We start from the raw sequence: 15,777 nt of genomic DNA on the forward strand, positions 1-15,777 counted from the left end.
CACAAGTTGTAATATCTGTAAACCCATGTTGGCTATGATTTATTGCATATTTCCTCCTGCATTGACTGATTTTGTATAGTTCAATGATTGTTTATAGTTTTAAGGTTTACAATTAGCCCCATTACTTCAAACGTACAATCACCTAAAGAACCTTTACCTTGTCTAGCCATCATCGCATAAACAAAGCTACTTTACTTTTTCTCCATACTGCATGTTCCGCAGAATGGAATATACTTCTTCTTTTTTTCTCTCCGTTAAGTCCAAATGCCCCCCCCCTCCCCCAAATTAATGAGTATGTCATGCACAAATTTCGCTTCGATCATCTTTATCCTCTTTGACTTTGACATAGAAAATTGTGTGAAATATACATTACTTATTACTGTCAGATTTTGCCAATTTGCAAGAAACAAACGACTCCAAGACCACTTCAAACTCTTTACTTAGAGAATGTAACAAATGTATTACAAAACATAGAGTATATTTACAAGCATTTTTTGTGCATGAAAATGTGTAAAACAAATAAAGCAACTATCCAATGATTGCAAATCATCAATCAGTTTAAATTGATAATCACATCACATTGTTAGGAAACTCCTATTTTATTGTCAGTGTATTTAACATTTTCTGGTCTTTTCTTACAATCACATCAATATTTTTTTTAAATTAAAAATCCAAAGGGCTGCATGTGGCCTGTGTACTTAACAGTGAATAACAACAAATATGCAAATATCTAAATAATTGTTGGTCACTGAAATAACTTGTAACCGACACAAATAATAAATGTGAGACAGGAGTTTGTCTTAATGGTTACTGACTAAACAAAAAGCCCATGCCACCCATGTCGGGTGAAGTTTTAAAACAATAATAATTAAAAAAAAAAGAAAAAAAAAGTAATGTATAAGTAAAAGGCAGCAGTCAGTCACTTACTGTATTACATTACTGGGTGGCTAAAATGAAAAACTGCCAAAAAATATTTAACCAAACAAATAAAAACAGTAATAATTTCACAAGTTGCATCTACATTATAAAGCATTCATACATTGTATTAACAGTTGAGGGAAATCATGGCTGTTTATGTACAATCGTGATCAAACGTTTACATACACTTGTAGAGAACATAATGTCATGGTTTTCCTGAGCTTCCAGTTATTTCTACAACTCTTTTGATTCTCTGATAGAGTAATTGGAACGGATACTCTCATCACAAAAAACCAGATTCATGAAATTTTGTTGTTTTATGACTTTATTCGGGGTTAATAGAAAAAGTGAGCAAATCTGCTGGGTCAAAAATATACATACAGCAATGCTAATATTGGGTTATATGTCTCTTGGACAGTTTCACTTCAATTAGGCGCTTTTGGTAGCCATCCGCAAGATTCTGGCTGAATCTTTGACCACTCGTCTTGACAGAATTGGTGCAGTTCAGTTCAATTTGTTGTCTTGCTGACAGGGACTTTCTTTAGAATTGACCACAAGCTCTCAATGGGGTTTAAAAAGTCAGGACTTTGGGCAGGCCATTCTAAAACCTTAATTCTAGCTTGATTTAGCCATTCCATTACCACTTTTGATGTGTGGTTGGGTCATTGTGATGTTTGAGCACGCAACTGTGCGCCCAAGACACAACCTTTGAGCTGATGATTTTTTGGGGGGAAAATGGAAGTTAATCCTCCCTTTTCATTATCCCATTTACTCGGTGTAAAGCACAAGTTCTATTGGTGGTAGGCATGGTATGGTGTTTTGGGGGTTAAGGCCTCACCTTTTCTCCTCCAAACTTATTGCTAGGCATTGTGGCCAAACGGATCAATTTTTGTTTTGTCTGATCACAGAACTTTCCTCCAGAAGGTCTTATGTTAGTCCATATGATCAGCAGCAAACTTTAGTCGAGCCCTTTAAAGGTGCTACTTTTGAAGCAAGAGCTTCCTTCTTGCACGGCAGTCTCTCAGTCCATGACGATGCAAAAACACGCTTGACTGTGGACACTGACAGCTGCATTCCTGCAGCTTCTAATTCTTGGCAGATCTGCTTTTTGGGTGGTTCTCAGTTGACTCTTGGGACCTGCAGCTGGTTTGAAATGGTTCCAAGCAACTTTCCTCACTTGTTTAAGTCAATGATTTGTAACATTTGTGGGCATTGGTATCCAATGAGCCCCATTTCAATGGTCTCAGAAGTCGAATTCACTCAAAATCAGTTAGAGGCAATGGTATGAGAGGTATAATAGGCAATGTTATAAGAGGCAATCGTATGAAGCTCATTTCATTGACAAACTTTATGGATGCTTTTTGTGCCAAAGAAGTATCCGTTACAATCAGTCTTTCAGAGAAAAAAACAGAGTTGTAGAAATAACTGGTAACTCAGGAGAGCCATGACCGTATGTTCTTTACAAGTGTATGTAAACTTTTGATCACAACTGTACATAAACAGCCACATTTTTTTAAAATAAAAGATCACCCTAGTCTTCAGTTTCCTGTTCATTTTATATGCCTAGTACAACTAAAGGTTTGTTTGGATATCAATGAAATTAAAAATAGCTCACGAGAGTTCATTTTAAGAACTATCAAGATGTCTTTCAAAGTCATAAAAAGATAATAAGAGACCAGAATCACTTCATAAGTTCTTACATAAATAGCTATAATAATAATAATAATACATTTTATTTATAGGCGCTTTTCTGGACACCCAAGGTCACCTTACAACAACAGTTAAAAACATACAAATACAATATTAAGAACAACATAAAATAAAACATAAAAAAGACAATGCAGTTATGGACAGAGTGAGTAGGCTTGTCTAAACAGATGGGTTTTGAGAATGGATTTGAAATGTGTTAGTGAGTCTATGTTACAGAGGTCAGCGGGGAGAGTGTATCAGAGCTGGGGAGCAGAGCCTGGTGACGAGGCGGTTGCGGGGGCACAGTAAGGAAGAGAGAGAAGGAATGGAGAGAGCGGGCAGATGTGGATAGCTTTGAATGTGAGGAGCAGGATTTTTATTGGATGCAGTGTGTGATGGGGCCAGTGGAGCTGTTGGAGGACAGGTGTGATGTGGTTTATGGAGGGCGTGTGCGTGATGATGCAAGCGGCTGAGTTTTGGACCAGTTGAAGTTTATGGAGAGTTTTCGGACGAAGACCAAGCAAGAGGGAGTTGCAGTAATCGAGTCGGGAGGTGATGAGGCTGTGTACGAGTATGGCAGTGGAGTGAGAGAAGAGCGGAGCCGGTGGATGTTTCTGAGATGGAAGTATGCTGAAGGAGTGATGTGGTTGATGTGTGAGGTGAAGGAGAGGGTGCTATCAAGGATGACACCCAGACTCTTGACCTGAGGGGAGGGGGAGATGTAGGACACGTCAAAGGAAATAGAGAAATTGTTTATTTTTATTTAGGGTGGATTTGGTGCCGATGAGGAGGAGTTCAGTTTTATTGCTGTTTAGTTTGAGGAAGTTTGAGGTGAACCATGATTTTAATTCCTGGAGGCAGTTGGTTAAGGAGGATGGTGGGAGTGCGGAGTTTGGTTTGCTGGAGATGTAGAGCTGGGTGTCATCCGCGTAGCTGTGAAAGTGAATGTGATGCTTCCTGAAGATGTGACCAAGAGGGAGAAGGTAGATTAGGAAAAGCAAGGGGCCAAGGACAGAACCCTGAGGAACACCTGAAATGAAGGAAAAGGGGCGAGATCTAAAACATCTGAGTTGGATGAACAGGGTACGGTCAGAAGGATAGGAGCGGAACCAGGAGAGGGGGGTGCTGGTAAAGCATTGTACTGCCCAAAACGGTGCTTTTAGACATTCCACCAGTGACGTCTCTGCATTTGAGGCCAGTGGGGCCAGGCCCCACCAGATGGCGCTGTTGAGCACTATGCAGGCTCATAATTGGTCTTTTTCATAACTCATAATTTATTAAATTTCATTTTATTAAGAACAATAATATTAAAATAAATACCAATTATGTTTGTAAGGTAATTTCTTTATAAACATATATGTATAATACAAAGCCAAGTTCAATGGTCTAACTTTCTAAACAGGAGAGGGCAGGCCCCATGGACGCGTGTTGAAGTGGATGAGACACTCAAATCACAGTGCGCTTGTCCCAAGCTGCTCTCCATAGACCGCCATGGGGCCACATTAACTGGGCCCATCGTCCAATTGAAATACAGGACTGGTGTCACGTGACTTCAAGACTCAATCAACAGATGCTCAGTTCTATTTCGTCCCTCCTGATCGCCAGGTGGCAGTGCTGAAAACAGCACAATGTCGTTTTGGCGGATGGCAGCATGCTGCCTTCATGTGGTATCGAAAATAAGGTAAATACCACCTGTCGAGTAGAAAATTGCACATGAACGCCCCCTCATGTCGTATTTTCTGCTGGACAACTGGGAATTAATTTTGATACCAGAGTTTCCGAGTTAAGAGAACTATTCAAGTTTCAACATGGCGGAGAGCGCCGGAGGATTTGTGAATGGCAAGAAATATTAACACTTGTAAGGGCGTTAACGTCCGCTAGCACAGCAGGTTGTTTGAGAATCTACACAATTACGTAGCATACACAATTTTGCTATAACAACAAAAGGACATGAACAGAACTTGGTCGTAATTAGGAGTTTTCGAGTGGTAAGGTCCATCTTTCCCATAACACGTGAAGGCAGGGTTAGATAGATTGGTTTTCATGAATGAAATAGATTCGTTGATGACTTCGCTCAAGAGAGAGAGACAGCGCTGCAGAAACAAACAGGGCAAAACACTGCAGCTGTCTCGTTATAAAGGATGCTTGTAGCTCAACTTAAGTGAAGGTGAGATTTTGCAAGAGTGGCCACCTTATAGCAGCACTGCTTGTTGTGGACAGCACACTTTTTAGTAATTTCAGCAAAACGTTCTGATGTGTTGAATTTGAAGCAGCAAAGAAAATCAGAAATAAAGTTAAGCTAGAACTGAGCTGTATGAACAGCACTGGTTAGCAGCATTTTTATTTTGAACTATGGCTGCTCGATTATAGAAAAAATAATAATCGCAGTTATTTTGGTAATAATTGATCACAATTATTTAAACGATTGTTTTTAAATACAAAACAAAGAAAATGTTTAAACATTTTAAAATGTTAAGAGAAATACAATTATTTGAAACACTATGTAAATTCCTTTTGGAGCATACATGATTTCATCATTTCAAAATTAAAAAAAAGTGCAAATATATAAATGTAAACAACTCAAATGGGTATTAATAATATTTTGTTTTTGTTTACGATTATGGCAATTTTGTAATTGTGGAGTGTAATCATTGAAATTGAATTTCAATTAATTGCACAGCCCTATTTTAACCATTCAAAGGTTTTATTCATAGCCTTAATTTGTAAGGCTATGAATAAATGGTAGGCTACTTCATTTATATACCGCTTTTTTACTGAATTGCGATCTTGAATTGAATTTATTGTGTAGGCTTTGCTGCTTGCGGATGTCAAGTGCCCTTTTTTGTGCCCCACTCAACTTTTCATGTCAGAGACGCCACTGCATTCCACGTTTTCTTTTGTGTCAAGTGTTAGTCAATTGATACACTTTTAGTGGCACAAGACATTAAAATGAACAAGGAATTGAAGAAAACTTGGTGGACTAAATTTTTAATGATATATATATTCTTATTTTCTGCTATTTATCCATCAGAGGGGGTGGCCATTTTTCTACTTGCTGTGAACTGAAAATAACATCCCAGTGTCTTAGGGCTCAGCTTGCAAACATCACATGACTAAATCTTGAAAACAAGGGAGCTGTTACGGTTTAAAAGAAACATCTGGATTTCACTGGTTTATTTTCAGTATTTTCATTTCTTTATTATTTATTTTGTCAGTTACAAGTCATTTCAGTGAACGTTGTGTGTTTTATTAACAGAGGCCTACCTACAATTTTGTCCACACGTGTACACAGGAATGAACAGATTTCAGCATTTACCTGGGTTGTTTTGTATCAATTACCAGCAAACAGCGAGGTCTTGATGATGTACATTTTGGCAGAGTATCTATATCGGGAATTGAAACTGGCGGGTTGATCGGTGGCTGGATGTTATTCATAGGTGGTGGAAAAAAGTGCCTCGGCACATTTGCTGGGTTGATCGGTGGCTGAAAGTTATTCATAGGTGGTGGAAGAAAGTGCCTCATTTGAGCGAGTACAGATGGAAGGATATTCAAAGGTGACGGACAAGGGTAAGGGAGGATGGGTGGCCGACAGGGAAAAGGGAGCAGGGGAGGCCGACGGGACAAAGGGACTAGGGGAGGCTGATGAGGCAAAGGCGGTAGGGAAGGAAAAAGGAGCCTAGGCCCTACATTAGAAATGTTGGGGAGCAGAGGTGGGTACCGCACTGGGGAGTTATTCACTGGTCCAATGGCTGGCCTTGTGAACATTGTGGGTCTTAATGTCGTGGAGGCATTATTTGGAGGAACAGTTTCTTGGATTTTACATTTCTGATTATTGAGCAAGGATCTACTGTTGCTGACAGTGCGAGGGACCCAGACTTGATCCACTTTTAAATTCCTCTGATTGTACGAGTCTCTGTGAACAGAGTCGTCATTACATGAAGGTTTAGGTCTGTTTGATGATGACGATGATGATGAGGAGGAAGATGATGATCTGCTGTGGCGCCTTGGAGAGGAGGCTGATCTTGTGACCTTTTCCCTGCTTCCTGTTTTCTGGTAGCTCAAATCGCTTTCTTTCTTTCCATATAATCGCTCATTGATTCGATGTGACATTTGGCCGAGCTCTTCGAATCCCAAGTCCACCCCAATGGCCTGCAAAACTTCCTGAATTTGCTGGTGCTTGTGCTCCTCTTCGGGAGTCAGTTTTTTTTTCTCCACCACAGGAGGTAACACGGACACGTCGTCATAAGGAGAGCTCCTTTTCGGGCTGACGGACCCACGGTAGTTCTGTGGAAAAGGCAGCCTGTGGCATTCTTCCCCAAAATTCTCTTCATTCCATTTGTTGACATTTCGTTGCCCTATCTGCTCTCTTGGAATGTAGGGATGATCCACCACATTGTGGGAAGATGCTGCAGATCGTGGTTGACCACAGCCTTCTTCAGGGGTCTGAATCACAATCTGGTTGAGCATGTCCACATCTACGCCCTTATTGAGTACATCGAGGAACCGTTGGAAACCATTGGTCAATTTCTTCTCAGGGACATCCTGACTGGGCTTGGTCTCATGCTCAAAATACTGATGGGAGACGGACAGAGGCAACTAGTTTATGGTATTTTTTACCTGTACTTGCGCTTAGACATACAGAAGAAACACCATACCCGTCATTTGGTACACCCACACAGTCAAATAGGAGTCTATCAGTGCAGAGCAACAGTAGCCTGGTTTACATGGAGCCATGTATTCCGATTAGAATGAATTCGAACAGCCAAACGGAATCAAAATGCTCCATATAAACACCTCAATCGGAATGAAAAGGCTGAATTCAAATGGAATTTCATTCGGAATCACAGGGGTGTTATATTCCTTTCAACAATCCGCACGAGCGTCATGTATACACCTAAATCTGAATGGCGAGGCTGCGTGCGTCAACGGATTGGAATGGATCACGTCACATGAAAACAAGTGACCAGAGATCTGCATTTGAATGATTTCAATCGGAATGACTAAAAAGTCTCCATGTAAACCCAGCATATACTTACCAAGGTGGAATCATTCTGTGTATTTCATGAGTATTTCAGCTAATTTCATAGTATGGAATGTTTACACTTCTAATGTCTATGATTTAGTATGAAAACATTACAATAGTAAAAGTATTCACTAAAAATGTGTGTAGTATACTACAGACACACAGTCACGGCCAACAACATGAGTACACCTGCACAATTTAATTGGCTGTATCAAGTATTCTGCCTTTACAAAGATAATCATTGATGTGATTAAAACCTAACTTTTTCTAATGCTTTATTTGCCTAATTAAGGAAGAAGACCAAAATACAGTGAAACTCATATTTCTTTGTTTGCCATTTAAAAATGTACCTTTTTGAATTTTTTCACGTCAAACTTCAGTTGCAAATTTTACAAACTGGCCCAAATTCCAAGTTTCAACATGAAATTGGCTTGAATTACAATTAATTAAAACACGTGTAGTTTAGTTACACAATATAAAGGCATATTTGCGCCAGAATAATGAGACACGCATTTTTGTATTCAGGTTTTCATGAGTCCAAAGTTTACATACATTTAGTTAGTATTTAGCACCACTGTCTTTAGTATGACCTTAGTCAAACGTTTTGGATAGCCTTCCACAAGCTTCTCACAATGATCGCCAGAAATTTTGTAGCCTGGACACCAGACTCATCACTGTAACCAGTGGATGAGTCTGGTCGCTGTTGGTATCAAGTGCATTTTCCAAACAGACAGCGAAAAGATCTAATCAGCCAAGAGTGGACATGACGTCACAAACGAGGGACGTATGTGTAGTAAAGAGTGGTAAACACATGGGCTTACATATGAAATATAATATCCAGTTCGTTATTGGAAATTTGTGTGGTAGTAATAAATAGCCATCAGCTTGGTAGTTCGCCCCTCCACACTGACCCGACCAGCCACGCAACACTCAAAAGTAATGAACTAGGATGTGTTGTGTATTCTCTTCTTTGTCAAGTGCTTGTGAATGCATCGCATCATTTGTGTGCTGACAATAAACAAGTAAAAACAACGTCTGCTGTTAACATACTTGAAAAACGTTACAGTACTGTATAAAGAAAAAATATATAAAATAGATCTGTCCAGCAACATTCAATTACAGGGGTGCCCAAGTCCGGTCCTCGGGAGTCCCTATCCAGCCAGTTTTCCCTGTTTCCCTTCTCAAATATACCTGAATAAAATGTTGAACTGATCAGCAAGGTCTGCAGAAGCCTAATAACGATCCTGATTATTTGATTCAGGCGTGTTGGAGGATGGAGACATAAAAAAAAAAAGGCTGGATAGGGGCTCTCGAAGACCGGACTTGGAACTTGGGTACCCCATCATGGAACTGGTCCAGGTATGCTTGCACTCCCTCCGTACCCTGCATGGTTCTTCACCTATCTGGACTTTATACCTTTCTATAAGAGAGAAAATGTTGCATCCGATATGAGCTTCCAGAGAAGGCAATTGGATGCTACAACTACCATGTATCCCTGTGTTTTGCTTTTGTCCTACTAAATGCATTTTAGTGTAGCGTGAATTTAATCCAGCGCGAGTTGGTGAAGTCTGTACGCTAGTTTGTGTACACTACTGCATTCAAGTGCGCCATGGAAAATTACAAACACATCTACTCTGAACATCATGACACCGTTTAATTTCACGTGAATCTGTGCCATCTTTGGTACTTATCCCACCCGTAGTTCACGGGTACACTGACTCTCTGGCAGTGGTTACCTAAGTAAGCCAACTTTCTGTCACACTGTACTTACTCCAAACAGAGCATTATTATCTTTGTTAAGGCAAAACTTGATACAGCACTTAATTTTAATACATATTAAAAATAGGCAACAACTGCTGCACTGTATTAGACGCCATGTGTGGGACTTAGATGCCAACAATGTTTAAGAAAATATGTATCTTCTATTGTAGTTGAAACCTGCTTTGTGTGAGTTAAACATACCCGTCTTTTAGGTTCATCCAAAAAATCCCTTGCTTGATTTTGATGACGATCCGTAGGCGAGCTATTCTTCCTTTCTCTGGATTTGACATATCTCTATTCATGTGACACAAGTTATATTACATTACTATACATGAAAATATATCATTTATTCATCTGGATATACATATTTTACCTTTTTTGAGTCATCTTGTAGAAATTTCCTCTCAAGTGAGTAACTGTATTTTCTTTCATGATCGTCTCTATCTTTCCTATAGGGAGACAGTTGTCTGTGACTGGAATCATATGGCTGGCGGTGCCTGGAACTGGAAGTAAACTCTTCATGTCTGTGCTGACTTCTGGAGTCTTGCATACTCCTGTATTTAAAATCGATGTCCTGAGGCAACAGATGTTTAAAATCCTTTGAAAAGCTATCTGGTGACCGTCTATATTTTTTGCCATCAGGCTCACATCTATAGCTGTAGTCATCATGGCTGTCATCTGTGAAACTTCGCCTTTTCTTTTCAGCAAACCTCCTGTCCGGGGAAGACAAGCGTCCCCTCACTGGGCTCCTCCTATCGTCATCTCTATCTCTGTCTCTGTCCATGCAGTCTTGAGAGTACATATTTTGAGGTGAGTCACTGTAGTCTATACTTTTGCTGCTTCTCTCTGTTCTGCCAGGCCCAGTTCGACCATACTTATGATGGGAATCCCGCTGTACATCTCGATGGTATTCATACCTATCTTCCTGTCTATCATTGCAATCATCCCTCCATCTTCTGTCTCTGTCAGCATAGTGCTGCCTTTGGCCATACTCAGGTCTTTTTGAGTGCATCTTCTCTTGACAAATCCAGCATGTGATGCAATGGTAAAGACTGCAGGGAAAGAAAAGTAAATTTGCATGAAACATTGTCCAAACTGAATTATTTCTATAATCTTACTTTCACACCCAGGTTACTATGCTTACATTGAGGCATCTACTGACATTGAATGGGAAGTCAGCGTTTCCCACACCATGTTAATACTTAGGCGGGCCACCACCTAAGCAGTTTTCAAGAAAATTTAATAAAAACCCCCCCCCCCAAATAAACAAAAACAAAACAGATGTACAGTATGTAACATTAGTTCGCCGTTACTCAATTGTGGATCATGAGGTTAGAGGTGACGCAAGTAACAGGACTGAGAACCCCCGCGTCCCCAAGTGTCCACCCACCCAAGTAGATTTGAGCTCTGTGGGAAACACTGGAAGTTAAGTACCTATTCCAGTTACTATTGGTAGGTATGTATGCACAGTGTGTGTGTGTGTGTGTGTGTGTGTGTGTGTGTGTGTGTGTGTGTGTGTGTGTGTGTGTGTGTGTGTGTGTGTGTGTGTGTGTGTGTGTGTGTGTATCTGCCGCTGACCAGCTGTCGGAAGTGGTCACTCAACGAGCCACACAAGCCGATGGAACCACAGATTTCAATGTTCCCCTCTGTTTACATTATTTTACTTTTTCCTAAAAACAACTACATACTGATTATGTAGAACACGACAAAACAATTTTGAACCAAAAGCAAACAACACATTGTATATTACTTGAATAATTTCCCAAATTTATAGTTGGCAAATCCCCCTGAAAAACTTTGAGGTGAGTCAGGTGACGGTCATTTAACAAATTCATAAGGACATCTTTATTATACTTTCTATTCTTCTGCTAAATGTAAAGTAAATTGGTTGCTCGGCACACACTTTTTTGCACCTGCCACTGGCTAGGTCCCTTGTGATGTTAATGACCTACCTTGAGGCAAATATTTTCCACCAAATGGATATTTTGCAGTAACCGGCAACTCGCCACTTTACACTTTTTTGCCGTGAATCGTGCAACAAGCACAAATTCTGGCTAGTAGCCTAAAGGTTAAATCACAGGTTTTAATCCCGCTTTGTATATTAGAAAAAAAAAATCTTAACAACATCCTATAAGTTTATGGTTAGGATTAGGCAGAAAATGTCGATAACAGTTAGGGTTATGGTTAAACAGGTAATGTTGATAGCAGTCAATCTTCGGTGGCAAAACAAAATGAAAACTTCATGAAGAGACACAGAATAAGGTGAAGCGAAGCAGGAATCACGCCCAGTGCTGGTCACGGCAAAATAGCGCTAGCAGGAGAGTTGCCGGTGACAGCAAAATATTCACTGCCTATTTTCCATCGCTTCCAACTCGAATTTCATTAATTGTATCAACAACAAATGCCTATTAACTGTGCTATATTTATACATTAATGTGTATTTTAACAACTCATGGAATGTGTATTCATTCTCGACTCTTAATGTGTTTATTTGTATGTTTTTTCCTTTGTTTTCTACAAACTGTTTGGCTCTTTACGGACATTTTTGTAAACCTAGGTCCCTGGCTTTCTATAATTATTTTGAGCTTATCAGTTCATCATCATTATATGTCAGCTTCTGTGTTTAGCAAGCTTTTCAATTGTGCCAGCATTTAAAAAAATAGGTTAAAGCAGGGGTGCTCAAATTCAGTCCTTGAGAGCCCCTATCCAGGCTGTTTTCCATGTTTCCCTCCTGCAGCACAGCTGCATCTAATGATCAGCTAATCAGCAAGCTTTGCAGAAGCCTGATAACAATCCTGATCATGAATCAGGTGTGTTAGTGGAGAGAAACATGGAAAACAGGCTGGATGAGGGCTCTCGAGGACCAAACTAGAGCACCTCTGGGTTTAAGATTAGGAAGGTTTTGAAAGTTTAAAACTCGAACACCTAAAATTTCGACCATATTGCTTTTGCTTTAAGACGTCAGCCACAAATTAGTGCATTTTCACCAGTTTTAAACAGTCATGATTCTGTGACAACTAACAATAATTGTCTTGGGAAACGTATAGAGCAGTAAATGCCTTTATAAAATGTGGCTGATCTCATGTAATCTTTGAAATTATACACATATACCTACCATGTGCTGTGAAGCTTTTGTTTGCATTCGTCGGCTCAGAACACAGTCAATAATATTACTAATTAAAGAGGCATTTATCCTGCCATCGTTGTTGGGTTCCAGTAAATCTGTTTTAACTGCAGCTATTACGTTAGCAGATTGGAGAACAGCGTTAGCTAGCATTTAGCATTTCACAAATTAGCTTAGATTCCATAATAGTTACCTTTCCGTCCGACAACTCTTGGATGCTATTTAGAGACGGATTCCTCTGATCACTCTATAACTGAAAAATAATAATGACTTGCACTTCAATTGCAAGGTTATGTTGATGGCAAAGGTATTCGCCAACGCGCCGTTCTCCCACTGTCGGAAGTTCGGAACTGGAAACATAGTGCGTGGAGATTCAGCCTCTATCGCCGCCTACTGGATGGAGCTTATTTTTAATGAATCTTTATTGAGAGAAAAAGCAAGTACAGAACAATACACGGTGACACTATCCACCCACGATGATTTCTTTACTTATGAATGGACTGTCAATGCCGCTTGCTCTCCGTCGGGAAAAGTCACTGATCTGTAAGTATGGATAGGTCGTAGCCCATACACGCCCGTGCAAGCCGTTGAAGCTACAGGGCTGCCACGTTACCACTCTCATCTCGCAAATAGACTACCCTGCTTCGGTATGACCAAGCCTGGGATTGAACCCACAAACTCCCAATCTCAGGGTGGACACTCTACCACTAGTCGACTGCGCTGGTATTGTGGTATTGCAGCCCAAATTTGTCAAAAGTGTCATAACTAAATTATGAATATATGTTTAGTGGCATCATACCTATATAGTTTAGTTTTTTTTATGCCCTAAATGGACAATAAAACAGTATTGTGCTATGAACAAAACTAACTATGCTGTATTTTGAAATACATAAATCAATTCAAATTAGAATATTTCATATGACATAATTAAAGCCTTGGAAAGGTCAATAAATCATAAAATAATTTTTTCTGCATGCCTGTTTTTTGGACAATGCCAGTTTTTCCTGAAAAACTTAAGACTTGTGGTATTTAAGCCCAAATTGGGCTTTGCTCTTGAAGTGTGATAATGAAGTCAATTATGATTTTTTTTTTCTTTCAACCTCTCAAAATGTTCAGTGGCATCATACGTATTCATACATATAGGGTTTTTTAGTTTAGTTTTTTTTATGCCCTCTGGGCAATAAAAGCAGTATTGTGCTATGACCATAAAGGCTAAATATGCCCTATATTGAATCAAAGTGGAAAATGTTTGTAATTAGAATCTTGAAAAGGTCAAAAAGTCACAATATTGATTTTGATAACAGAATTTATGATTACAAATTTATAACAATTTAGCAGAACTTATGAACAAACACAAACAACTACAGAACTAATGAGAACACTGAACTGAACTGAACTACTACTAACACTACAAACATGACATCCCCCCAATCTAACAACTTGGACACACTGGTGTCATATGGTCCTTACAAATGAAAGTGGCCCATTTTTTGCAAGTATTACGAGCCCTAACTGGCTTTGTGCAATGTCCACATGTCCGCTTCGTGGAGGGTTCAGCTTCCTGCTCCTCCTGCTCTTTTGAAGCCTGATGTTTTTTTCCACATTGGGGCAAAATTAGGGCATTTCCCACCTCATCCAGAAAGAGGCGCCGCTTGAAGGGCTTGTCCTCGTTCCACTCAGGGTGGACAGCGGTATAGAGGATATATGCATTGAAACATGACACATCAAGCATATGGTAAAAAAGGCACATGGGCCACCTCATTGCACGATGCCCGCAGGAGTATGTGCTGCAAGCCTGTAAAAACACGAAGATTACAACTTTGACAAAGACAAACCCCTTATGATATGCAAAACAGGTGCTTACCCGTTGCAGATATTCTAGAGCACCTTTGCAGTTGTTGTAGTCATGGATGACTTTGGGCTTTTTCTTTGGCGTTTGCATCACCTCCGGTTCCCGGTGCCTGGTGCTGAGAATGATGACATTCTGCTTAATTTTTCCTGATTGGTCCTACCAGTGTCATTTTGTTCTTCTTCAATTCAGCAGCCAGAGGAAAGGAAGTGAAAAAAAGTGTCTGTGGTCACTGTGTGACCCTCCAGCTTCTCACACAAATCCAGGACCACGATCATGCCGTTTTTTTTTTTACCTCACTCTAGCAGGTTTCCTGGTATACACCTGCATGTTCCAGGCATAAGATGTTTTAGTATCACAGTGTCCAGATCTTCAGCCCATATTTCGCCGGCTTAGAGGGCATGTATTGTTTGAAGGAGCAACGGCCCCAGAAAGAGACTAGCTGCTCATCAATACATACATCCCTCCCCAAGTTAAACATTTTAGGCATGAGGGAGTTCCAAGTAGTCCAAATGGAACACTTCCTGAGTTTGTTCAATTGGCAATGCTGTGGCCTGCACAGCCTGTCATCAAATCGGAGGGCCCTGTTTATGTGGCAAAATCGTCCATGGGACATGGTATCTGAAAACACTGGCCGTCCAGTTTTTTTGTCCCATAGGCTCACTGTTGATTCATGCTTTGTTTTATACATCCCTGCCAAGATCAGCAGCCCCACGTATGCCTGCAGCTCCTCGGCAGTTAATGTTGCCCACCCAGGAACTGATCTTTGTCCATGGAGGTTGGTCATATCAAGGATCCGATTGGTGATGTCCTCGTTGAAGAAGAGTTTGAAAGCAGTCATAGGGCTGCTGATTCTTCTAATGGCATACAATGTAGGCCAATTGGGATGCGAAGAGGCACAAAATGCCCCGCTATCACAGCCTTGTAAATTTGGACACAGGCAGGGTCAGCCATGCACGGAAATAAGCGAAACGAGACTAAAAGTGAGATCAGACCACTGATCTGAATATATGACTGGATAGCTGATAGCCCTTCCACGCCCGTGCAAGCGAGAAGAGTCTAGCTGCAGACCATGGGCGAGTGGAGCTCCACCGAAAACACGTGACCTCCAATTCCGTTTTACTTTTTTACTAAGCATAAACGTAACTATAACACTAAATATAACTATAACCTTAACTCAAATTAACGTTAAGTAGTAGTGTTTTTTTTGTATATTTCGCTGTTTTAACTAAGACGGCCGTTGGCGCTCCGTCACCACCGGAAACACGTGACCCCCATTTGAACACTAAAGTTGTAGCTCAGCGCTACCCAATGGCGAATGCAACGTGGCGTAATTGCAGTACATCGTGTGTTATATGCTTCACATTTGTTTGTCTGAACAATTAAATAAGGTGGATGGAATCTGATTTATGG

At 40.3% G+C, this 15,777-nt stretch overlaps 1 protein-coding gene across 2 annotated transcripts; it reads right to left on the reverse strand.

Annotated features, from left to right (window-relative positions):
- Positions 1-421: 421 nt before the first annotated feature.
- On the reverse strand, positions 422-12,873 carry LOC147170235 (uncharacterized). Of its 2 annotated transcripts, XM_086082138.1 has the most exons (5): positions 12,709-12,873; positions 12,507-12,628; positions 9,765-10,443; positions 9,593-9,685; positions 422-7,179 (listed from the first exon to the last, which is right to left on the reverse strand). In XM_086082138.1, the coding sequence occupies exons 3-5, from the start codon at positions 10,401-10,403 to the stop codon at positions 5,920-5,922; spliced, it is 1,992 nt and encodes a 663-aa protein (XP_085938264.1). In that variant the 5' UTR covers positions 10,404-10,443; positions 12,507-12,628; positions 12,709-12,873; the 3' UTR covers positions 422-5,919. The 2 variants fall into 2 exon arrangements, with proteins under 2 accessions (XP_085938264.1, XP_085938263.1); XM_086082137.1 differs by lacking the exon at positions 12,507-12,628.
- Positions 12,874-15,777: the final 2,904 nt, after the last annotated feature.

This window comes from Leptonotus elevatus, chromosome 8 (genome assembly GCF_054856555.1).
Source record: "Leptonotus elevatus isolate MCC_2025b chromosome 8, RoL_Lele_1.0, whole genome shotgun sequence".
In the NCBI taxonomy this organism is placed as follows: domain Eukaryota; kingdom Metazoa; phylum Chordata; class Actinopteri; order Syngnathiformes; family Syngnathidae; genus Leptonotus; species Leptonotus elevatus.

Excerpts from the sequence above, each read along its gene's own strand:
- LOC147170235 (XM_086082137.1), bottom strand. The coding sequence starts at position 10,403 with ATGCACTCAAAAAGACCTGAGTATGGCCAAAGGCAGCACTATGCTGAC. Across the intron at positions 9,686-9,764 it reads TACAAGATGACTCAAAAAAG|AGATATGTCAAATCCAGAGA; the intron begins GTAAAATATGTA and ends TCACATGAATAG. Across the intron at positions 7,180-9,592 it reads TGGATGAACCTAAAAGACGG|TATTTTGAGCATGAGACCAA; the intron begins GTATGTTTAACT and ends GTCTCCCATCAG.